This window comes from Corvus cornix, chromosome 14 (genome assembly GCF_000738735.6).
Source record: "Corvus cornix cornix isolate S_Up_H32 chromosome 14, ASM73873v5, whole genome shotgun sequence".
NCBI lineage: Eukaryota > Metazoa > Chordata > Aves > Passeriformes > Corvidae > Corvus > Corvus cornix.
Window position 1 is genome coordinate 4,701,286 of NC_046344.1, and position 24,749 is coordinate 4,726,034.

Consider the following 24,749-nt stretch of genomic DNA (forward strand, 5'->3'; position numbering starts at 1 on the left):
GTCGTACATCCCTAAGCTCACAGGTGACCAGTGAGTTTTTAAATTAACTTAATGCCTTTGAATGTTTCATCCCTTCTATAAGATTTGGCTGAAATTGGACAATAAATTTTTTGGGGCAGGAGGAAGGAGGAGTGAGAGTGACTGTGTGCTGTCATAAATTGTCTCTCCCTTAGGAAATCAGAAAGGTTGCAGACATGCTCTTCGCCACGCTGGTTATTTTATGGATACTTTACAACCTCATTTATGAACCTTGCCTCAAGCCTTGGTGCTGAGCTCTCACTGGTGCTGCATGACAGATGTGTTTTCTAGAGGATAGTGGGAAGGAGGAGAGATGGAGGGAAAGGCAGGCTCCTTTCGTGAGCAGAATTGAGCAGCTGCCAGTGCATTTGTGTAAATTGCGATTTTCTTGCAAAAATTCTTCTTTTGTAGCAAGTTAATTACTTATTGATTTTACTGTTGATGGAGAGAGGGCCTAATGAATGGTCTTTTACCAGCACTTCCTTCACTCCTAATTGGGATTCTCCACCAGAATCTCAATGAACTGCAGGGTACTCAGCCACAGTGGTTGCTCCTGAACAATAAAACCCTGTCACATCCACATTAACCACATCAACATTGCATCTCTCCAGGACTCCTTAGGGGGCAACAGCAGGACTGTTATGATTGGACACATCAGCCCAGCCAGTTCCTCCTTTGAAGAATCTCAAATGACCTTGATTTATGCCTATCGAGCAAAAACCAGTGAGACGCAGGTACCAGAGCAAACAATTCCTGAGGAGGTGGGGCTTAGAGAATTGGTGAGGGTGGGGAGGCCCTGGCACAGGTAGCCCACAGAAGCTGTGGCTGCCCCAGCCCTGGAAGTGTCCATTGCCAGGCTGGACAGGGCTTGGAGCAATCTGGGATAGTGGAAGGTGTCCCTGCCCATGGAAAGGGGTGGAAAAAGATGGGCTTTAAGATTCCTTCCAACCCAAACCATTTTATGATTCTATGACTAAAATATTGCAAGTAGAAATAGAAAATGAAATGGGTGAAGAGAAAGCAAATTTCAGGAGGGGTAGAGGCTCAGTGTGAGTGAGAGAAGAAATGCAGAGGAAGGGAAAAGTGGAAAGCAAATTGTGTGAGATGTAGATGAGAAATATGAAGGTGAAAAAAATGGGGCAGAATAATGGAAAGGGAGAGGATGATGTGCCAGGTATGGATCTGGGGAGACTGAGCAGCTGAGGGCAAGGGCTGAGAACCAGGAGAAGGAGAAAAGTGTAGTCAGCCCCAACCTCAGGGTTCTGCAAGGTAAAGTCAGGAGCTAGAACAGCTCTGGGGTTTCTGGAGGGAAGAGGACAGGAGAGGAGCTGTGTGTGGGAGTTGCGGTGGTGCTTGTTGGGTCTCTCACACCTGGGGAAGCTGGCTCAGGAATGCCTGCAGAGGAGCAGAGTGGGAAGCACAGTCCGATGGGCAGTGGAGGCAGACGGGGAGCTGAAGTTCTTTTTCTGCATGAGCCTCTCTCTGATGTACTGTGTGACTGGGGGTATTGCCCTTCTCAGCATCTTCCACAGCCTTAAAATGTCTTAAATTTCACAAACCTGCCCTTGAAAAGAGATTTGACATCAAATGCTGGCATTTGCTGTGGGGAGTCCTGTCTGTCACAGAGAGGTGACCGAGTTTGTAGCCTGCGTCGCTGCGGGCTCTGAGGCTGTGTCAGGACACCGAGTTCCACTCTATGGTCCATTGAATGTAATTAAAAAAAAGAAAAAAAATAAAGAGACAGGCAGGGTGAAGATTTTAAAACACTGATTGTTCTGCCCCAGGGATTGTTCCTTTTGTCAGTGAATCTGGCAAGAAATGAATTAAAAATAGTCAAGTTCTCTGACAGACCAGACATGAGATACAATAGGCCTTGGCTACCAACAGCCAAGGTTATTTCTAGATAACAAGCACAGAAAACAGACACCTTTTTCCTTTCAGTGTGTGCAAAGGCAGAAGAGATCTTCCTGCAATGCAGTTTTCCCTTCATATTCACAAAAGCATAGCAATGAGCCCTAGTTATTGCTAATAATGCACTCACAAAGCTGTATGAGAATTCTTCAGCACGTGATGAACTTGACAAGACTGCAGAAAGAAGCAGAGTCCTATTGAGGAGTGCCTTGTAACATGTGGCCTGGGCCCAGAATACTTTTGGGGGAACTTCACAGAATTTCACCTGGACTGATGTCAGATCAGAAATGTCTTCTGCAGCAGAGAGGCACCAATGGCCTGAGGCACACAGCAGCCAAGTAATGAATACCTTGAGGGCACAGCTGATCGAGGCTTTCAGGGAGAAAACAGAGATGTGTCACTGCCAGATGGAGCTGGAAAACACCAACATTGAGCTGCAGGCACCTCCTAACAACTGCTGAGTGAGTCTCTCCTTAGCTTCCAGCATGACATATACTTGAATCTCCAAACTCACCAGGAGAAGCTATAGCTCCATAAGGCAACCAGCACATAGAGCGTTGAGTTTAGGCTCAAGACTAAAGTATAAATGGGAGATGTCTCACCTCTTTTGGTCCTAATTCTGAACTTGTGTTTTAAGGGAAAAACTGGGTGGAAGCACAGACTGGATTGGTCCTTCCCTGGTCCAGTCACTCAGCTCTTGTGAAGTGGTTTCCATTCAAAGGCAGTGCCTCTAGGCAGGATTCCATGCCAGAAAAAGCAGCAGCATCCTTTTCTTCAGGATAAACTTTTAAGTAGGTGTCAGTTCCCTATCACTAGTCACTCACCCAATGCCTCTGTAAATTTTATGGAATCATAGAATGGTTTGGGTTGGAAGGGACCTTAAAGATCATCTCATTCAAAACCCCTGCCACAGGCAGGGACACCCTTCATGATCCCAGGTTGCTCTAAGCCCCATCCAACGTGGCCTTGAACACTTCCAGGGATGGAACAGCCAGAGCTTCTCTGGGCAACCCTCACCCCCACCTCACCCTCACCACCCTCCCAGTAAGGAATTTCTTCCTAACATCTAATCTAACCCTGCCCTCTGTCTGTTTGAAGCCATTCCCCCATCCTGTCACTATATGCCCTTCTTAAAAGTTTTTTTCCATCTTTCTTGTAGACTCCCTTTGGGTACTGGACATTCCGGTTCCTTAGGATTTAGGTCATTTATAGCTAAAAAATCTTTAGGACATCAAAGATATTCAACAAGTACCTGTGAATAGGCAGTAATTTGTGTTGGGGTGTTCTTTCCATGAAAAGATCACATAGGAGGCAAAGGGAGGAAGGTAATTGTGTTCTTTTGTGTCATTTGCCCAGCTCCAGAGCAGTCTGGACTCATTAATTCTGCTGTTGTCATGGAAGAGGAGGCTGGACAGACACAATGAAAGGCTATGCATCACCAGAGCTATGTCACTGCCTCCCAGAAGTTCCTTTCTTCTTCTTTTTTTTTTTTCCTGGCAGCTGGGAACCAGAGAAGGGTCAGGGTGCATGCAAGGATGATATGCCAGCAAAGGACGAAACACTGAGGAGGAAGACAGGGATGTCATGGATTCACCTGAACCTCAGGAAGTTACAGCAGCAAGAGAAGAGATCAACCTGCTGCTGGCAGAACAGTGCAGGATGGTGGCCCTGAAGGTGAGGAGGGGAAGGTGCCCTTGGGGTTGCCAGTCTGGCCTCTGCCTGGTGGGTGCTTGAGGGCAGGATGGCAGCAGCACAGCTCAGAGGTTCACGTGGATTTGTGCCAGCACCATAAAAGCTGTGGGGCACCTGACTGCTAAACACTTTGGGCTGCTGAAGGAAGCAGCTTAGGAACATTGATGTTTGCATCCTGCCTCTGACCCTGTGGTTTTTAGGATGAGAGAAAAGCAGCCTCTGAACTTGTGCACCTATATGTAAGCTAATTCACAGAATCACAGAATATTCTGAGTTGAGAGGGACCCACAATGATCATTAAGTCCAATTCTTAAGTGAATGGCCCACACAGGGATCAAACCCACAGTCTTGGCATTATTAGCACCATGCTCTGACCAACTGAGCTAATTCTTCCCATGTTGAGGGTTTGCTGTGCACTGGTCGTTCAATGTGTTGGTAATTACTTTTAGTGATTATTTTTTGTGGCTAACATTTGAGAGTTCCTCTAGGCAAGGACTCTGCATCTGTATGTATCTGCCATGACTGAAATATGGTGGCTGGTAGTAAAACAAGCAAAATACAAAATTGTTTTTCTAGATTTTACTTTAATCTCAGCATGATGGAGACAGCAGAGAATTGCTCAGATGCCTTTGTTATCCCAAGAAGCTGAGCTGCCTTGGCAAACCCCTATGTTTTTCAGACAGAGCTGGAGCAGCACTTAGCAAATGCCAAAGAAAAAGCTTCTCAGATGGAGGAGTTTTTCCCCAGACAAATCACTACTGAAGATCAGCAGGAGGTGCTAAGTTTTCTCTGCAGGGCCCATGAGCTTCAGCTTGGCAATACAGAGCTGCAGGCAAATCCACTGTACAGGGAGAATCTATTGTGCCAGAAGGATTTTGTGATCCAGTAACTGCAGCAGCACATGCTACTCTGCAAAGAAATTATTCAGCAGCAGCAGATGCTGATAAAAGGTAAAGCGGCACCTTTGCTCCTGCTCTATCCTTATCTCCAAGCTTTGTTTTCTGATGGCAAACTGGAGAAAAATCCGTCCAGGAAACATTGCCTTGGATGTCATGACTCAGTTGTACTCAGCTGTTTCTCTAGGAGTCATTTTTAACTCTTCCTCCCTATCTCTGCTCCAGCCCAGAACATTCCTGTCCCAGAGACACTGGTGAGGTTACACTGCCTGCACCTCTCTGAGCTGGAGGAGGGGGTGCTGAGCTGCCTGCTGCTGCTACACTCAGTGACATCCAGCATGCTCAGGGTAAGGCAGAACAGCCTCTTGTGCTGGAAAATCCACCCTGTCCCATGATGTGGTGTCATGGCCATGGAATCACACACACCCAAAGCCTGGCTGGGTCCTGGTGCCACTCAAGAGCTCCACAGAGAGTTTGTTTTATGAACATGTTGTCTCTGGAGCTTCACTCAACAGAAAGGCAAAGGTGAGATGGCCAAACATGCAATGTCCCAAGTGACTGCTGAAGGAGACTCTTATTCAAAGGCCTCTGTGCACTCAGGGGGCACAGTTGTTCTGAGGCCTTCAGATCTTTCCCACCAGAAAGGAAAGGTGCTGCTGGCCCCTTTGTCTTAGGAAAACTTGAGTGTTTTGAGACAGTAAGGGGCTGCCAGGAAATTGCCAGTCTTCAGCAGGGAGTCCAAGCAGCAGCAGCATCTCCTGTTTATTATGATTGTCTAGAATGAACAGGGCACGGAATTGGGTTTCCCCTTGAATAATACACTTAATGTTAGTCATGCTGTTATAAGAGAAATTAAACTACTCTGAGTGACCCTCTACAGGAGGGGAGCAAATAGCAGGTGGCTGGAACTCTGTAAAAGCACGAGGTATCAAGAGTGTCTTTGTAACACCGACTGAGAGCCTGGGGTAGAGAAGGGGCTTTATAGTGAAAAAATCTGCTGAGGATCTCATTCTTCCCTCTTCCTGCAGCCCCACAACAGCCCTCCTCTGGATGTCAGTCAGCATCTGGATCCTAACAAAGATGAGATCAGAAAGGGTGTGCCTGGGAACACAAAGGATATTCCCTGGGCGGTGAAATTTGACATTCCCTCCACCACCCTTGAGTCAGACTAGTACTCTTCCTTATTATTAGGCTTATTCTCTAGGGCATGGGGACCTGGCAGCTCTCAGCTAAGTCCACAAAGCTGGGAGATACCAAAGTGGAAGGACCTCTAGAAACTGAAATCTATTAGAAGAGGTTTTGGTATATTGCCCTTGCAAATCAGCTCTGTTTTAGTAGGAGCCTTCTCCCCAGAGAGGGCAATGGGACAGGTTTCCATTTGCCTCTGTTGCCAGGCAAGCTTTTAAACCAATAAAGTAGCCAAGATAGTGAGGATCAGGGGACAAAATGAATTCTGAAGTATTCCTTGCTGTGTTCTTTATCACCATGTTTACCAGCTTTCTGGCTTTCCCCACAGCTTGACAGCTCTCAGCTAGACATGTTTCATCTCTCCCTGTTGATAAAGGGTCTGTGCTTTCATCTGTTAACCTCTTGGCATATTCTGTTCACAGTGGCAGTTACAGATCATCTAAAATGACACTCTGTAGGAAGGATAGTCTCTGGATACCCATCTCAGCCCAACTTTCTCTGGTTTGCCAGAAAGTTCAGTCCAGCAGGTCAGTGTGGCAGGAACTGAATTCAAGGCATGTTTGCTGTGGAAAGCATCCTGCTCTTGTGATGGCAGAACATGCACAGCAGCTAAACCTAGTGTATGTGAGGAAGGTAAACCTTGGCAGGCAATAAAATCACTCCTAGAGTACTGGCCTTGGGTTTAAAATGTGGGAAATAGCTAAGAGGTCAAGGCTTAGCTGCCATCTCCAATTTAGACTCTCCCTCTGTGTGTCACCTGTGTCCAGTGTGTCCAGTGGAGTGATGGGAGTTGTAACTAGAGATGCACTGAGCAATCTGGTGTGAGGGCACTTGTGTTGACCAGGATGATCACCTCTTTTTGTGCCATTCACCGATGACTCTCTGGTGAAACTGATTTCATTCAGGACCCTGAAACAGGAGGGAGACTTAGGAGCTCATCAGTTTCTTGTTCACTGGCTCGTTTATTTTGTAGCCACAGCTCTGTATGGGAGATACACAGTCAAAATGGTTAACTTTTGATTTACAATGCTCTTATTTATTTTGGCTAGATATTAGCAACTCATACACAGCAAAATACTTTTAAACTGTGCTCTGTTCCCACTGTTTATAACAAAACGCTCCCTGCTTCCAACAGAGGGGACTCCACTCATGGTACTGCCAAAAGGCAAGGCTCCTGCAAGCACCACCCAGCACAGCAACACTGGTCATGTCAAAGGACAGGACCTACAGAAACAAGTGAGTGCATGAATATCAGATTGGCTCAGGAGGAACTGTGACACTCTTCAGCACTTGCTCTGGTGCAATCTGAACTGAAAGAGCTGTAAATGCAACACAAATGGTCCAGTTGTGAAATCAGTCACATGGGTAGAGGTTTTATAGCCAAGTTTTAAGACTTTTTTCTTTGCAACAGATGACATGGGCAGTGTTCCAGAAGGAGTTACACTCCATCTCCCTCTTAGCCAAAAATAACCTCTTAGGAAGAGAAAATAACATTTTCAGTGGTGTTCATAACCCCAGTCTAACCCACGTGTGAAGGACAAAATTTAATCTGAGTTAGCCACATGCCAACATACTGCCTTCCACTGAAGGTGTCACCTTGGGCTCTTCCTGAGGCAGCGATATGCAGATCCTTGGCCTTTGCCAAACTCACCCCTCCACAGCCTGTAGCAATCTGTCTCCTCCCCATTTTGACTGGCAATGAGACTCAAATCAAGGTGTGAGAAACTTGACCGAGTTCTTCCTCTTCCCTCTCTTGTAGGGCCTGCAGATGGTGCCAGCAGTCGGCAAAAGCCACAGGCAGTCGCCCGTCTGGGGAGCCAGCCCAGGACTAAATAGAAGTCACCTGGGGAACAGGACTCTCTTTGGCCCCAAAGGATTGCAATTTCAAGACTGGTGGAAGTCGAGGAAGCAGATTCAAGAGTGTGCGGTGTTGAAGAGCAGAGGGAAGGTGAGCAGGGAGGAGAGGAAGCTTATAAATTTTTCTGTATCCCTACTTGAAGTCTTTGCTCTGTACTGTGTGCTCTAGTTGTTGGCTTCAGTTTAAAACAAGTAGGGTGTTAACAGAGTCCAAGAGAAGAGGAAAACCTCCTTTTCCCAGCAGTGTCCATCTCCCAGAAGACGTCAGCATGGAGCCCAAGCCGCCTTTTTTTCCCAGGGCAAAAGCGTGGATGCCACCCGTGCATCCTAAAGGCTCCCTGACTATTAAAACCAAATGTAAATGCCTGAGAAATAGTTTCCTTGTTTTTTCCCTGTGTGTTGCTGTGAAGCTGGGAGGTGTACTGCATGTCTGGAATGCTGTTTGGGTGAGCAGATGTTTGGCTGTGAGAGCAGCCAAAGATTGCTCTAAGCTCTCTTCTCTCTACAGAGCATTTCAGATCTGACTGCAGACAGAGAGGCAGCAGTGGTGATAGGTGAAGACCCTGATAAGAATTACTAGCCCAGAGGTTAACTGTGGGAATGTGTTTTTCTTTTTGGAACAAGCATCTTCAGGTGGCAGCCTTCTCCATTAAGGGGCTTTTAAGATAATGCTGCAAATAAAATGGTTCTGGCAATTGCGTGGAATAATGACTCCTTGCCCCAAGCAGAAGTGACTTCCCTCCTCTAAGGTGACAATCTCGGGTAGGTTTGGGCATTTTTTTCAAATGGATGAAGAATCTTTTTTACAGCTGCAGCACTTGCAAAGAATTCTCCTATGTGCTGTTTCTCACTGGGTGACACTGTACACGCTCCTACTTCTCTATGCCTCTTGCTTTGCTGTTGGGAAGATGAGGGATAGCTCATTCCAGGGATGAGGAAGCACAATTACTTGTATTTATAAATGTCTTAAGCCCCTGAATTGGGGATGCAATCAATGCAAGGGTGTGAGAGGGTGTGGCAAGCAGCGGATTTTCCTTATGAAGCAGAAAGCAGCAGGAAGAAGTGTGACGGCAAAGTGGAAGGTCAGGATCACTTGTCCCTAGAGCTGACTCTTTTAGATTAATGAAGATATAAAAAAAGGACATACAGATAAAATAAGCACAGAGTGTGTATAAGACAAACTTGTGCCAGCAGGTCCTGAGCCAAGACTGTATTTACAAGACCTCATGTGACCTGCAAACACTGCGGGACCAAAAAAATGAAGGAAAACGAAGCTTTCCAAACATATACATCTCTGCTAAATACCTTTGGGCTGAATCACCAGGAAAAAGTTGCAGTGTTTGGAGCCATTTCAAGTGAGCTGAATTGAGCCGAATGCCTCAGTCTGAGGCTGCATGTCCGAAGGGGAAGTTTGTGTGACAAAGAGTTCTATAATTTGCCATGACTGTTGTGAAGAGTACAGAGCCACATGATGTTTAGACTTTTCTGTTTGTAAAATCTACATTTTAAGTCTGTTAATTTATGTAAAAGCTGGGGCTTGAAATGTTGGAGATGGAATCTGTAAATTATTACTTTTAGGTTTGATTACTGGAGATGAGGCTGCAGCCCATGTCTTGTGCAAAGTGGAACCTTGCTCACTTTCAGTGCTGGGCTAATGTTTTTTTGATTCACTTCTTACCAACCACAAATAACTAGAGAAGCAAAAGGAGCTTAAACTGTCCTGGGATTTTTCAGCAGCATTTTCTAGCCTTACTGTATCCAGTTATTTAGATTTTGCTCCTTATAATGACTGCTGGCCCCCCAAGCTTCCAGGACATTAAATACCCACACAGGGTTACGATGTGGTAACCTGTAATTAATTTAAAAGTGCGCTTTAGGTTAAATTTTTACAGAATCACAGAATTTTTAGGGTTGGACCTCTGAAGATCACCTAGGCAAACTCCCTGCCAAAGCAGCGCCACCTAAAGCAGGTGACACAGGAACGCGTCCAGGTGGTTTTGGGATGTCTGCAGCGAGGATAACTCCACACCCTCCCTGGCCACCCTGTTCCAGTGCTCCATGGACGCAGTTCTTCCACATGTTGAGGTGAATCTGGTGTTTTAGTTCACGGTCATTTCCCCTTATGCTGCGAGAGCGCCAGCACTCCGGAGCGCCGTGCGGCGACGCCCCGGCCCCGCCCCCCCGGGCTCCCTCAGGCGAGGGCGGGAGCGGGGCCGGGGCCGCCCTGGCGGGAGGAGCGGCGCCTGCGCGGCCCCGCGGGGACCCCCGCGCGCGGCGTCTCGCGAGAGGCGGCGCCGGGGCCGCGGCGGGAGGAGGAGGAGGAGGAGGAGGAGGAGGAGAAGGAGAACAAGAGAAGGAGAAGAAGGCGAAGGCTGCGCTGCCCGGGCGGGAGGTGAGCGCGGGGCCGGGCAGGGCTCGGGGGTGCCCGAGGGGCCGGGCGGGGCTCGCTGAGGCGGTGCCGCCCCGGGGCTGGGCCAGCTCCCGGTTTATGAGCACGCCGTGGCCCCGCCTGTCCCTCCGCTCTCCCCGGTGCCAGGTTGGGCTCGGCTCCGGCGGGACGCGGGGCTGGGGCTGCGGGGGGCTCTGCGGGACAGCTCCCCTTCTCCACACACGCGGCACCTTTCCGCGCTGCTGCCAGGCTCGATGCTCCCCAGGGAGCTGGGGGGTTTAGCCTGGATTAAAGGAGGACCGGGGCGACCTCATCGCTCTCTACAGTCACCTGGAAGGAGGTTGTAGGCAGGTGGGTGTCGGTCTTTTCTTCCAGGTAGCAAGAGCTAGAAGAAGAGGAAACGGCCTCAAGCTGAGCCAGGGAACGAGCTGTCCAGAGAGGTGGTGGTGTCACCGTCCTTGGAGGCAGATGTAGATGTGGCACTTGGGGTCACGGTTTGATGGTGGACCCGACAGCGTTAGGCTGATCGCGGGACTCGATCCTAGAGGTCTTTTCCAACCTTAATGGTTCTGTGCCTCCCTCCAGCCCCGGTGGTGGGCCTGAGGCTGGTGCAGCCCTGCCGGGTGCTCTGCAGCCGCTGCCGGGCTTGGCAGGGACCGAGGGATGAGCGGCTGCGAGAGCGATCCCGGGATGCAGCCGCCGCCCGACGGCACAGCCCGGCTTCCAGCGCTGCTCCGCAGGGATCCGGCCAAAACCGCTGTTATTCCAGCCTGAACTTCACCTGCAAAACTTCACTGCAGAGCTCAGGCTGAAAACTGTACCGGAACCAGGTGTTTGTATGGTAACTACAACCAGTGCGGGTGTCAGGGTTGGCACACAACAAATGTCCCCGGGTGCTGTTGGCCCAGGCTGCAGCACCGGGGCTGCCTGAGGTGCTTCCTGTGATTGTGAAGCCAGGGATGGTGCGTGTGCTGGAAGTTTGTGACAAAAGTAATGGATGAACAGGATGTGCTGTGTTTTGGGAGTTTCCTCCTGAAATTTCAGAAATTGTGACAACTTCCAAGTATGGATATTAAAAAAGAGGCAGCCAGTGCTGCCAAGCCTGTACAAGCCAGGCTTTGTGGCAGCGATGGGAGACAAGATGCTGGCAAACTGTAGATTAGAATGTTCTTTTGCTGGTGTCTAACATGTATGTGCTAAGTTGGGGTGCAACATGCAATGCATGTTTTTTAATTATGGTGTGCATTTATACTAATATAAGTATTGATGTCATTAGATGGGTTGAAATTTCCTTGCTCTGCAACGGATGCTAGACTTTTGGGAGGCTGGGCAGAAACAATGTGTTGAGTGATGGCCAAGTGCATGGAATTTGTTTCTTGGTACAGTCTGCTTTGACTGGTGGGTGTCCATTCTCCTGCACCTTTAGGAGATTAAATTGGTTCCACTTTTCTAGAGGTTACTGATTCCCTAAGCATAGCTGGTGTGTGATATGTGAATATGGAAGGTTGCATGGGTCCAGTGATTCCTGAAGAAGTGCCCCAAGGAAAAGTATCCCTTTGAATTTGGTGGGGGTTTTACATGTTTTTAAAAGTTCTTATTCCACTTTTTTCCATCTTCCTAAGCAGGCAAAATCCAAGTAAGCTGCCTAAAATCCTGTATCTTCTCATGTTAGAACAAGTGGGCACTGGAGGAGTTGAGTTGGTGCTTAGGGCAGGGGAAAACACAAAGCAAGAAGAGATGGGATCTGCACCCAAGACTTTGGAGGCACGTTTCTTTCAAAACCTTTGCTGTTCATAGAGAGGGCTTATTGTCCCCTGTGTCTGGCACATGCCTTTCTGTAAGCAGCCTTATTTTCTCTAGGGCTTACTGCTCCTGTAAGTAAGCTGGAGTTACTTTCTTTTGCAAAGACAGGCTGGAAGAGATTGTAATTGTTGCATAAAGCCAAGAGGAGAGGAAAAAAGAGACACAATTTACTTAAGCTCTTATCTGTCCTGAGAATAAACAGTTACAATTGGGCTGTGAAGTAGAAATAAAGTTTCCAAACCCCCGAGGAGTTGCATCTGCAATGGCTTTTGCAATAAGAGTGTTAGGGACACATCCCCCCTTTCTGGTGTTGAATGAGAGTTTGAGAGGTGGTTGTTTGACACAGCAGGGAGTTTGATATGTCATGGGACCAGTGACCTCAGACCTCAATGCCTTTCTTGGGCCTGGGATGGGGAGAAAAGTCCTTGGTTCACACCCAGGCCAGGTTCAGGTTGGAGATGGTCACAGGATGGCTGCTCAGGGAACTCTGTGGGATGATTATAGCACTTGGTCCACTTCCCGGTTTGCCAGCACCATGTCACAGAGGCAGCTTTGTGTGGATCCTGGTGCACGTTCCTGTTGGCTGGTGACTTTGGGTTGAACTTGAATGTAAATTCTTGGCTCTTTCTGGAAGCTTTTCCTTTTGATTCTGGCAAGGGGAGGACAGAGTCACGTTCCCTCTAATGTGCACAGAGACCTCTAATTTGTGCTTTCACTCTGGCATCCTTTATGAAGTGCTCAGGAAGGCGATGGGTCATAATCAATAGAGCAACTAGCAACTCCTGTTTTCTGCAGCGTTTTCCTCCTGAGGGGGAATTCAGCTGTCTTACTGCTCTTTTCCAGGGTTCCTCTCTGGCGCTGGTAGAGTTAATAGAAGTGGAGTCTTTCTGATTCTGTGCTGCTCGCTGCTGTGTGTGTGTCTTGGAAAAACCAAACTCTCTGGCAGGCCTGCGTGCCGTGTCCTGGAAAGCAGGCTGGAGCCCTTGGGGTGCACTGGGTAAAGCTGCACTATGGGGTGGCTTTGACGAAGATCCCTCTTTCCATTTGCCCCAGGAATGTGAATGCCACACACAGTGTCCAGTCTGCCCCTGTTGCTGCTGCCAGGAGGGTGATCTGTCCATGCCTGCCTGGGACAGCTTTGCAGGAATGCTGGAAGGCTGCTGTGCTGCCCAGGGCTGTGGAAGCTGCTGGATATGGGGATAGCAGAAAAGGATGCTCCATGCAGCTTTCCAGGCTTGCTGCATTCCAGCCAGCCTAGAGGTCTCAAGCAGCGCTGGAAGCACAGCGTGGTGAGATTCTGTGCGCAGTGGGCACCCTATTCATCCAGAATAGGAAGCAGTCCCTGCCCTGAGCAGCTAAACGAGATCAAAAGCAAGAACAGATTTGGGCAAAACTCAAACCCGGGAGTGTGCCAAGCAGGAAGCTTGGCAGTGTCCCTCCATTATCTTCTGCTGCTGGACTCAGATGCTTGGTCTGAAGTGCTGACGCACATATGTAATTTGCCCCTTCTTTAGCTCTGTGCTGATTTCTCTGGGTGTTTCTTCTCAGATCTGCTCCATCCTCAGTCTTGACTAGCTAAACACAGAGAATTACTGCTGAGTAATACCTGCTTCTTGCTCTGCAGAGTGTAAAACATTATGTCTGCAGTTCCTCCAGCTCTTCTTCACAGGCGGAATAAGAACCTGGCTTCAGGAAAGGCGCTTTTTGGTGTTGCAGTGCAGAGCCTTGTGTTAGGCTACAGCTCTGCTGAATTTCTGGCTCTCCCTAATTCCAAATTGTAAATAAATATAACAGGGTGGAGAAACCATAAGCATTCAGATATGTGTTCTGTGTCTTGGGACAAGCTGACCTAACGCTTTGACATGTAACAGTAGCCAGTATCGTTCCTGTTTGTTACTAAATTCTTGTCTAATGCTTGAAATCTGGACTTCAGTTGTTAAAACCTGGCACCCCTGAGACACAAGCACAGCCATGCAGCGGACTTTTTACCAAGTCATTCACTGGAAGGCTGCAGTGAACTTCAGAGGTGCTGAGCACCTTTTCCCTGGGAATGACAGAGCTCAGCACTTTTGCATATCTGGACTCGAGTTCTTCTTCATCCCTGTGCAGGGTGGGGTTGGTGCTGTTTAAAGGTGGTGTGAATTGGCTGGAGAGCTACTTCTGTGTTTTCAGAAGAAGAGACACCCAGCCTTCGTTTAAAAAACTTTTCAGGGCAGCTTGCCCTGAAGTGGCTTTGTTTTCAGAGCTGGTGTTTGCAGTATTTGTTCTGAAGTCATTGGAAATATTTGGGATGTCTGTGGAAAGGGCAGCTCTTGTTTTTATCTGTAGGTCCTGCTCTGTGTTTATAATCAGAGCCTGGACTGTGCTTCGAGGGGAGGAGGACATTGGAGTAACTACTTGTAACTCCTCACTTTGCTGTGTTGTTCTTCCCTGGCTCTAGGCACTGGCTCCTTGCTGGCTTGGGGAGAGATCAAGGCTGGTTTGCCAGCCTGCCTCTGCATGGAGCTTTGGACCAGAAAACATGCAGCAGGGTGGGGAGGTGGGTCTTCCTTGAGGGTCTTGCAGGAAGAAAGGGGCTGGGAATCACAGAAAGCAGACAGCAGTGAAAAGATGGGGCTGGTTGAAGCAAAAAAACCAAACCTGCTGCACCCCTCAGAACAGATGATATGAGCTTCCCCTTTACCAGTGATTTCTCATCTGTCTTTGGTGATCAAGAGTTGTTAGTGTTGAGTGTGATGGAAATATAAATTACAGGTCCTGACTCAATGGTGTCTGGGCACGAACACAGACACAGCATCCTTAATCTCTGAAATCATTCAGTTAAAAGTAATCACTCCTTTAAATTTTTTTTGATGCATGGCTCTTATCAGGACTGTATCCCTTTGCGGGGGGTTGTAGGAAAACTGTTTGTGTAATCTTTCTTGCTGGAAAAATGAAATAGCTACCAAGAAAGGTTATGGAGATAACACCTACTGGGTTACACAGAGTAGATAAGATGGTCTGTTCAGGTCAGTGATGTTCTCTCAGCACAAACTTGCTTTAGCCACTGAGGCAACGGCATCTTCGGCCCTGTATCCATAACTCCAATAAGGAATTTGTTGTCAGCACAGAGCACCTTCATGCAGAGATGAGACAGACCACTGTGTGATACCACAAGCCGAAATCATGGATTGAGCCTTCTTTCTTCTTGTGTGTTAGATAGCGTAAAAATGAAGGAGGTCTGAAAAGTAATTGTCTCTGCATATTTTCTGTGTATGGTTGTATATTTTAATGCTCTCAAACTTACCTCTGTAAGCTCTAGGCCTGAAATGATTATATTTGACTAATTTTTTAAAATTTAAACAGAGCTTCTCTTGAAATCACCTAACTCAGAAACTTGAGGTTGATAAAAAGCCATGATTGCTATGAAACTGATGAAATTGCAACACATTATGTCTGCTTTTGGCCAGCCAGCTCTTTTCCACAGAGTCTCTATGGATACCTCAGACACTCACAGCTCTCCCCATGTGGAAATGGGGATGGTCAGCCCCACAAGTCTTGATTGTGACAGATCGTTCCCTTCATACCAGAAGGCTTAAGGGTTCAACTAACTTTTCTTTCCTCATACCTTTCCAGGCTCCTGCTCTGCAGCACCATGCTGGATCCCAAGCCTCGCTGTGCAAGCCGGAGGTGAATCCAGGTGAAAGCCAGCTACCACAGTAGGTGTCAGGATGACCAAAGCGCGGCTCCTCCGGCTGTCTGTGGTGCTGGTCTCCATCTTCATGATCCTCCTGATTATTGTGTACTGGGACAATGTGGGAACGGCACACTTCTACCTGCACACATCCTTCTCCAGACCCCGCTCTCCAGGAGCCATCGCGGCAGGTGAAGACTGGGAAACCTTGCCAGATGTAGATGAATTTTTGGCAAAGCTGCTTAGTTCAAGCCTGAAACAGAACAGCTCTATCCCCCGAAAGACAGAGCAGCTCCTCGTCCAGGGCTCCAACAAGCCCGTGGTAAGCAACTTGGAGGAGAACGTACGGGGCTATGACTGGTCTACACACAAGGACAGGAACAGCTTGGACCAAGAGAAGCTGCAGGTAGAGAGGCAGAGAACGTTGCGGGAGTTTTGTGCCAATTCCAGCTTCACTTTCCCCACCAAGGAGCGCTCCTTCGATGACATTCCAAACTACGAGCTCAACCACCTGATTGTGGATGACCGCCACGGCGTCATCTACTGCTACGTGCCCAAGGTGGCCTGCACCAACTGGAAACGTGTGATGATTGTGCTAAGTGAGAGCCTGCTGGACCAGGGGGTCCCCTACCGGAACCCTCTGGATATCCCCCGGGAGCACGTCCACAACACCAGCACCCACTTGACATTCAACAAATTCTGGCGCCGCTACGGGAAGTTCTCCCGGCACCTGATGAAGATCAAGCTGAAGAAGTACACCAAGTTCCTCTTTGTACGAGACCCCTTTGTCCGCCTCATCTCCGCCTTCCGCAGCAAATTCGAGCTGGAGAATGAGGACTTCTACCGGCGTTTCGCCATCCCCATGCTAAAGCTCTACTCCAACCACACCAACCTCCCCACCTCCGTTAGCGAGGCCTTTGGGGCAGGCCTCAAAGTCTCTTTTTCTGACTTCATCCAGTACTTACTGGATCCCAGGACAGAGAAGATGGCCCCCTTCAATGAGCACTGGAGGCAGGTTTACCGTCTGTGCCACCCGTGCCAGATAGACTATGATTTCATCGGAAAGCTGGAGACGCTGGATGAGGATGCTGCTTATTTATTGCAGCTCCTCAAAGTGGACAGGCTGCTTCGCTTCCCACCCAGCTACCGGAACAGGACTGCCAGCAGCTGGGAAGATAACTGGTTTGCCAAAATCCCACTGGCTTGGAGGCAGCAGCTCTACAAGCTTTATGAAGCAGATTTTGTACTTTTTGGCTACCCCAAGCCAGAAAACTTGCTTAAAGACTGAAAGTGATTGGGTAGTGGGTGTGGGAGGGAACATCTGAAATACCAAAAATGTTTAAAGCCTCCTCATTTTTGCTCTTAACTCCCTTCCCAATGCAGGTTGGTACAATGGAATATATTTTTTCTACTGCTTCCCCTTACATTTTTGCAATAATGCCAGAGTCCAGGGTATTCCAGCCAGCTGCGCATATGCAAAAAATGCCATTTTTTTGGGTTATCATTTGTTTTCTGTTTTTTAAAATGTCCCCATACTTTGCAATGGGTCGCTGCCCTTGGTCACTCTGCCAATCGTGTCCTTCAGTAGCTTTTTATTAATACTTTTTAAAAATTAATATATTTAAGATATTTAAAACAAATCGTGTGTCGTGGCAAAGGAAGGGAAGGAATGAAAAAAAAAAAGTAAAAGAAAACCCCAAGAAATTATGTACCCGCCTCTGTGTGTTGTCTCAGGGCTCCTGTTTTGGAGGTCCAAAGTTTGCAGAGCACTTGGATCTCTCTGGGGGCTGGGATGCTGATGGTGCCAGGTCTGCTGGTGGTCGCTCCAAGCTGCACTTGAGGCAGTGGGATGGGTCAGTGCCTGACTCTGCCAAACAATCCCAGAAAAGCACCTGGAAGGACTCTGGTGACTCACTCTGCTCGCAGGTGGAGCACGACACCAGGGTCACAGGAAGGAAATGGCATTGGGAGAAGTGACAACAAGTCCTGTGGGCTGTTTTGGGGCATGCAGGTGGTCAACACAGCACCTCTGCACCGCCTGACCTTTTGGCAAAGTACTGTGGGACTCTGCTGTCCACAAAGCTGAGGTTCAGCCCCCTATACCTTGCTAGTGTGGAGCATTCCCATGACGTGTCCCGGTCCAGGATGGTGCTGCAGTTCTCAGGGGTTGTGGCCAGCCAGGGTGGGCAGAGTGTGCTCCTGGATGGGCAAGCTGGCCAGGCCCTGGTGGTGTGCTGCTCCATGTCCTGGTCACTGCCGCATGCAGTGCAGGTCCCTTGAGAACTGTGCTGTGTCCTCATCATCTCTGTGCACAGTTTGAGGGGACGTGGCAGGGATGCAGACGCTTATCCCTGGGAGAGGAAGATCCAAAAGATTTCTTGCAATAAGCAGATGTCAAGGTGAACTCAAAGTTTTTCTGTTTTCAGCATTTCAGCTACTGCTTGTGACACCACATCCTCATCCACTGCCTTTCTGCTTATTCCAAATGGCTGATGCAGATTTGATCATCTGCCTTGCTGGGACCTGCTGCAGGAGTGATGGTTCCCACTGTGCTGGGAGCATGTGGGCTGCTTCCCAAAGGAAATTAATGCCGTTAGAGACTTTTTGTGTCTCATCAGCTGAATCTGCTTCTAATTCGCTCTCTGAATTGCTCTGCAAAAACTGTTTGCTGAGCAGATTAGGCAGGCAACTCTTTCAGAGCTGAAATGCCTAATTATTTCCCTGGACTGTGGATGGTATCGGTGATTAAGCTCCAGGGTCAGGCCTTGGGAAACAGCTCTGTATTTTGGAGAGAGTTCTTTATATTGGCCTCAGTTTCTCTCCAAGGCCATCAGCAGGCGTGACTTTTCCTCTCTCTCTCTCCTCACTTCCCCAATTTCTGCACAAGTACATCTTGGCACTGCATGCTCTTCCTAACAAATATGCTGTATCAAGCTTTTTAACCTATAAATGAGAGGTAATTGCTGTTGTTATACTCAAAACAAAGAGTTTGTTTCTCATTGTATTCACACCAGTCTCCTGTAATTTCTGCAGAGATATTTGCAGTTTAAATGAGTCTGAAGCCATTGTCAGGGTCTTGGTGCTTAGCTCCTCATAGCTTGGGGAAAAAGGAAGTGCCTGTTTCTGAGTCATTATTTAAAACTAATAATAGAAAAGTGTTGATCTCTTCAATTTTTTCCCCAGTTACCAGTTAATTGCTGCAAAACAGAAAGATGTAGAGTCTCGTCTCCTATAATGAGTAATCCCAGGAGTCTCTTGATTCCTGCTACATTTACATTTCTTCAGGGTGGGTTCATGTCGCTCTTCAAAAACACAGCATGGATGTTTTCATCTCTTGTCTTTTCAAAGTGTTTATTTTTTCCTCTTTTAATTTCCATGTAATTGATGTTTAGTATGTGCAGGCATGGGGGGCTGGGGCCGTAGTGCAGATGCCGTGCAAGCTTTCTCCCAGCTGCTTCCCCTGCACCTCTTGGTCTAATCCTCTCTCTTCCTGCCCCTCTGAGCAGTGCTTGGCTGCTGTACCCCAGTGCCACCCTGCAAACCAGCTGCTGCCTCCCCAGCCACACTTGTACTGTGATTCATGGCCATGGCAGTGAGGTCCTGGTTGTGCAATGGGCAGAAAAGGTGAAAAATGGCTGCAAAACACACCCAGCAGCTACTCCATGTGGTGTGAGAGTGTATCCTCTCCATGTGGCTGCCTTGTGGTTTAACAGCCGTAGAAGAAAAAGGTTTTTCCAAGGCTGCCTTCCCTTGCTGACACTGGCTAGACAGGGGAGACTTGGAACACACTGATTTCTCTTTCCACGTCCAAAGCTGGATGAAGTGAGTGAATTCCAGCTTTATGTGCTAACTACACCCTGCATCACACTGAGGTCCAAAACACCCCATGTGTGAGTCTGAGCAAGCTGCCTGCATCCCAATGGCTTCATCAGCCTCCCTGGGAGCTGCAGTCAGGGGAATGTACTGATGGCATGAGGCCACCGAGGGCCCTGTCTTCTCTACTTTCTCTCTTTCACCTCACCAAGTCCAGCCTTTATTGGTATCTCAGACATTTTAGTGCTTGCAGAACTGTCCCAAACCAACATGCTGGGTGCTCTTGGCTCTCTCCTCATTTTCCATTGCCACGCTTCAAAGCTCTTCCCGGGAGGAGCAGTAAAACTCCGACGGGGAGTGTTCATGTTGCAGTGGTTGGCTTCTGGATTCAAAATAACTTGTTCCTTGCTGCTCCTCCCTTTTGAAGCCCTTCTTCCCCACCCTGCCACCACTGTGAATGTATTGTTAAGAAGTCAAAGGGGATCCAGACTATGCTGAGCTTTGTGGTAAGACCACTGAGTTGCCAGAACTGGGATGTAGCCTCTGGCTTTGGAAATGTGCATTTTTTGTGGGTTTCTTGCTCTGTTCTCATGATGTGAAAGTGTGTATGTGCGGGGGAGAAGGACAAAGAGTTCAACCAGCCATGCTTCCGTCCCCCCTGGTTTCCTGAAGGAGTTGGAATTTACTGTTTGACAAATAATGGCAGGCAGAATGCATCCATGCTGGCCTGAAGTCAGAAGAGGGCTAAAAATCGTGGAATGTAGATGGTTATGATGCTAGTATCATTTTCATGAGGGGTGGAAAATGCTTTGAAGCAGGCTGTTTGTGTGTGAATAAACCTGGCTTTGTCATTGCATGTTCAGCCTGCAAAGCTGTGTCCTGTTCCCCTCTTGGCTTGCTTTTCCCTGGGGTTGACCACTTGGCCAAAGTCAGCACGGAGTCTCTAACGAGGCAGAACTGATGTGCAGATGCAAAAATAACCTGGGGTTTGACCAAGATGTTTCCAGCTGGGTAGAACTGAAACCAGCTTTAGTGCTTGCTCAGCATTGGAGCCAAGGTCTTTACACAACCATTGAACAGATTTGGTCCCTCGCTGTTTGATGCTGATTCTCTGGTGGAGTGGGATGCATGTGACCTGGCTTTGCAACCCCTGCGTCCTCCAGGAAAGGGCTGCCAGGTCTCAGAACTCCTTGCTTTTTGAGCAGTGACGTGACTTTGCCAGAGTAGGGGTGTCCTTAACGCATGGGTACCTTTGCATCTCAGTATTTTTTTGCCTTAACCCTTTAATTCACTTGTGTTTAGGGGGACAAAATTATCGAGCCATCACCTGCGGACAACGTTCACCCCGGGACAACGTGTGAGATGAAGTGTTTTGGCTGTGTGTTTTGCATCCTTCAAGGTGGCACTGGGAGGATGGAGGGCAGGGGATGAATGGCAGCATTGAAAGGGTGGTGAAGAAAAGCCAGTTTGTTTCTTCTTACGTAAGCTGGACCTTCGCAGCGCTCGCGGGGGAAAGCCGGTGACTTGGCAGGGTGCTGCAGGGCTGTGGTGCACAGCGGTGCCAGGGAGGGTGTGGGGTGTGGTGCCTCAAAGTCGTGTTGCTTGAATTTAAGGGCTTGCCCACGCTGGTGTTGCTGAAAAACAATCTAGTCAAGGGGAAGAGGGATAAATAAAGCAGAATTTAACAAAGCCATTGATACCTGACTGTTTGGGAAAGAGATGGGGAGGGTGGGTGGTGCTGGCTCTGGAGCTGACACGGTGCAGCTCTTCTCTATCCTTGATTCAATCAAATGGGGGATCGAGCTCAGACTGTGCAGGCTGAGGTCTGTCCTTGCAGGAGCTGGGCAGCATTTGCCCTGGGGGCTGTGGGAGAGTGCCATGCCATGCTGGGAATGGTGTGGAAGAGCCCTGTGCTGGGATGAGAGCAGTGTGGGAGAGCCCCGTGCTGGGATGGCAGGGATGCTGGAGGGCACGGTGCTGGGACAGAAGGGATGCCGGTGAGCCCCGTGCTGGGATGGCAGGGATGCTGGAGGGCACGGTGCTGGACAGAAGGGATGCCGGTGAGCCCCGTGCTGGGATGGCAGGGATGCTGGAGGGCACGGTGCTGGGACAGAAGGGATGCCGGTGAGCCCCGTGCTGGGATGGCAGGGATGCTGGAGGGCACGGTGCTGGACAGAAGGGATGCCGGGTGAGCCCCGTGCTGGGATGGCAGGGATGCTGGAGGGCACGGTGCTGGGACAGAAGGGATGCCGGTGAGCCCCGTGCTGGGATGGCAGAGATGCTGGAGAGCCCTCTGCCGAGACGAGAGCGATGCTGGAGAGCCCTGTGCCGGGACGGGAGCGATGCTCGGCAGCCGGCGGGGCTGGCTGAGCCTCTTCTCGCTGCTGTGTCTGGGCGAGGCTCCGCGGGAGCCGGGGAGCGCAGCATCTCCCCAGTGGCCCATTCTAAAAACCCATTTTGTGTTCCTGGGCTCTGGCAGACGCCGCTGCCGCTCCCCCCGGCCTGGCTCCTGTGGCAGGAGGAGTCCGTCTCCTGCGCCCGCTGTCAGCAGCAGTTGCCATCACGGATGCCCTGCGAGGCGATGAGCAAAGCACAACCCAAACCCACAGCGCGGTTCCTGCGCTCAGCAGGAGCTTTATTTGTGCAGCCTCTGCTGCAGGTGAGCCTGTCTCTGAGACTGGGAAATTAGTTGCTGCCACTGAGTACTGAAGGCTCTGGAAAACCTCATGGAAGGAGGTGATTTTAAAAAAATACAGAACCATACATAGCATAATAGGCTAATCCTGAGTTGGAAGAGACCTGCAAGGATCCTCGAGTCCAACTCTTAGCCCTGCCCAGGACATCCTCAAGAGTCACACCAGAGGTGCTAATGGAGAATGCTGCAGTAATTTCAGCAGACTGCCCCAGAGGGGAAGCCGGGCAAGTAAATGTGGCTGTTCATCAGTCTTCTCTCACAATTTATACTTTAGGGGTATTGCCTTTTATATCTAGCTTTTCAGGTATTGGTGTCCTTGCCATCTGGGCCATGAGGTCTGGACCTGGTCCATTGCATTTGGAGATACACAATGACCTGCAGGCTGTGGTGGGATGCAGGGCAGCAGGAATTTCTCTTGCAAGGGTTGATGTGCACCCAGAGACTCACGCAATTGACCATGTTTTCCTCCTCAAACCATGAGACAGAGTCAAGGAGCATGTATTGCATTATCAGTGATGCTAACTGTAGCTGTGAGCCCTTTGGTCAGTTACTCAAGCGGCCTCCTGTTTGTCCTCTATAAAGGGGGAGTGGTACACCCCTGTTTTCTGGAGGGCTCCTGGTGTGAGCTGTGTCCACAGGAGGTCTGTAGCTCTCCAGGAGGAGCAGTGACCTGGGTGGGAGTGCTGGGATAGAGTGCTGGCAATGAAAGCCATGCAAAACTGCCTCAATCCAGACACGTTTTACCATGGGGTTGGTCTGGAAGCTGTTGGCATGAGAACTGAATTGATTCAAGAAGTACATATGCTTTGGAGAGCTCAAGTGCTCATACAGGTCTGTGAGCAAAACTCTGCCGCAGAAATGCAGAGGTCCCAGCTCACCATCCTGCTCTGCCCCTGGCTGGCTTCCAGAGGAAGAGGAGGCACAGAGTGTACCATCAATCTGAACAAAATGTCTTTCTTCATCTTGGGAAATGCTGGGCATTCTCGAGCAGAGTGTGCTCAGCCAGCTGAGATGCCGTTAGTGGAGCTGGCACTTTTCACCTAATGAGGGGGTTTGTAATTTTGTCTCAGATTCTCATCCTCAGACTGTGCCAGTATCAAAATACTCCCAGTCTTGCCCAAACCATGTGTTCAACAAATGAGGGAGACTTTTCCTGACCCACCAGGCAGTGCCTTCACGAATTCCATGTTTCATCCCCCAGGCAGATGGATCACACGCAGCTTTGGCAAAGCCACATTTTGTGGCAGAGAAGCTGCAGTTTCTGTATTTATTTCTCTGTCATTGTAGGAATTCAAAATGGATGGAACAAAATGCCATTGGGACTGACTCTTGTTTTGTTTGGACACTACACAGGTCTCTGTGGAAAACATGGGAGGAGTGCAAGGGACAGAGAAGAGCCAAGAAGATGTGTTAAAAAGGCAGTGGTGGCCAAAAAGGTGGTCAGCAGGCAGTGGAGCAGGGCTGGGGACGTGTTTCTGAAGGATAAAAAGGGTGGGGGGAGTGGAGGGCATCTCTAAACAAAATGGGGATTCTGTGGAGTGGGTAAATGCTGAGTGAGAGGGGCTGCTGAGAAGCCAGGTGCCATCTGCTGCAGCATGGAGATCTGCCCTGTCTGCTTTTCCAGGGGGGAGCGGGGGCCAAAGTAGAGGAGAAAAGAAATAATAATTGAAAAATTAGGTGGTGAGAGCTTATTGGAGTGAAGCAGGCAAAATTCAGCGGGTTCTGATACGTGATGTGGGGACCAAATATCTGAAATTCCTGCGTCTCCATGAGTGCTGGTGGGGGTTGTGGACTCGGACCAAACAGTTGTTTAGAGCAAACTAAAAAGAGTGGTGGTCTAAGGTTCTGCTTGCCTGTGCTGGGGGAGGAAGGGTTGCAGCTCTACCAGCTGTCCGTCTCTGCAAGCAGGCAATGTCCATGGGGGGTGAAAGTGCCTGAGAGATGGTGCCAATGACCTTTCACATGTTATTGGGCACTTCTGTCTGTCTCCAGTTTTTCTTTCCCTCAACCTTTGCGTGCTTTATTGATTTCTGACTCTGTATATTTTTTGTCCTGGGTAAATCAGAAGTATTTGTCACCTAGAATGATCATGCTGAGAGGATAAAGCTTTTTACAAAGCCTTTGGTGACCTTTAGCTAATGGTAAATCAGTGAACTGAGTGTATATAAGCATTTCCCAAGTGCTGGGTGTTGTTGTGCACAGTGGGAGACCCACCTTGGCATGACACAGCTACCCAGTTGTAGTCTGGGCATGCAGGTCTTTTGAATAAAGGTTCCTGCTTCAGGTCACGATGATCTAGATTTGTGTTTCTTGATTATCTTCCCTTGTATTTTATGTATTTTGAGTGTATGTGAAGTCAGGCGTCAGAACCAATCCACAGTCCTGAGCAGCTGAACACATCTGAAATGTTTAAACAAACACACATTTTTGATGGAGTGAAATACATGCAAGTGATGGCCGCCTGTTTTCTATCAGCAGAGGTTCATTTTTGTGGTAACAATTAGTACGTTGCAGTGGATTGTAGTTTCTAGGACGTTTCTCCTGATTAACTCAGTGTGTTCCTTAGTTGTCCCAAGCAAATCCCAGGAATGCTTGTGCTGTGCAGCCACCAGGGCGCTGAGGGTGTGGGACAGCCAAGCTCTGCTGGTGGCTGTGGTTGTCCCTGGCTGTCCATCCCTGAGCCTGCTTGCTTTATTCCTGTTCTGGCTGCCCCCAGCAGCCAAAGAACAAACCCAGGCACAGCTGCACGTGCACCCTCCAGTTTCCACTGCGTGGATCCAGCCCCTGGTCAGCGGGGCTGGGAGCTAATCCCAA

The 24,749-nt window shown here is 49.0% G+C and overlaps 1 protein-coding gene across 2 annotated transcripts; it reads left to right on the top strand.

Annotated features, from left to right (window-relative positions):
• Positions 1-9,866: 9,866 nt before the first annotated feature.
• CHST12 (carbohydrate sulfotransferase 12) lies at positions 9,867-20,096 on the top strand. 2 transcript variants are annotated; one of them, XM_039560462.1, is made up of 2 exons: positions 9,867-9,954; positions 15,370-20,096. In XM_039560462.1, the coding sequence occupies exon 2, from the start codon at positions 15,465-15,467 to the stop codon at positions 16,713-16,715; it is 1,251 nt and encodes a 416-aa protein (XP_039416396.1). In that variant the 5' UTR covers positions 9,867-9,954; positions 15,370-15,464; the 3' UTR covers positions 16,716-20,096. The 2 variants fall into 2 exon arrangements, with proteins under 2 accessions (XP_039416396.1, XP_010390698.1); XM_010392396.4 differs by lacking the exon at positions 9,867-9,954 and adding an exon at positions 10,093-10,302.
• The last annotated feature ends 4,653 nt before the right edge of the window (positions 20,097-24,749 follow it).

Coding starts and splice junctions, on each gene's coding strand:
- CHST12 (XM_039560462.1), top strand. CDS start 15,465: ATGACCAAAGCGCGGCTCCTCCGGCTGTCTGTGGTGCTGGTCTCCATC.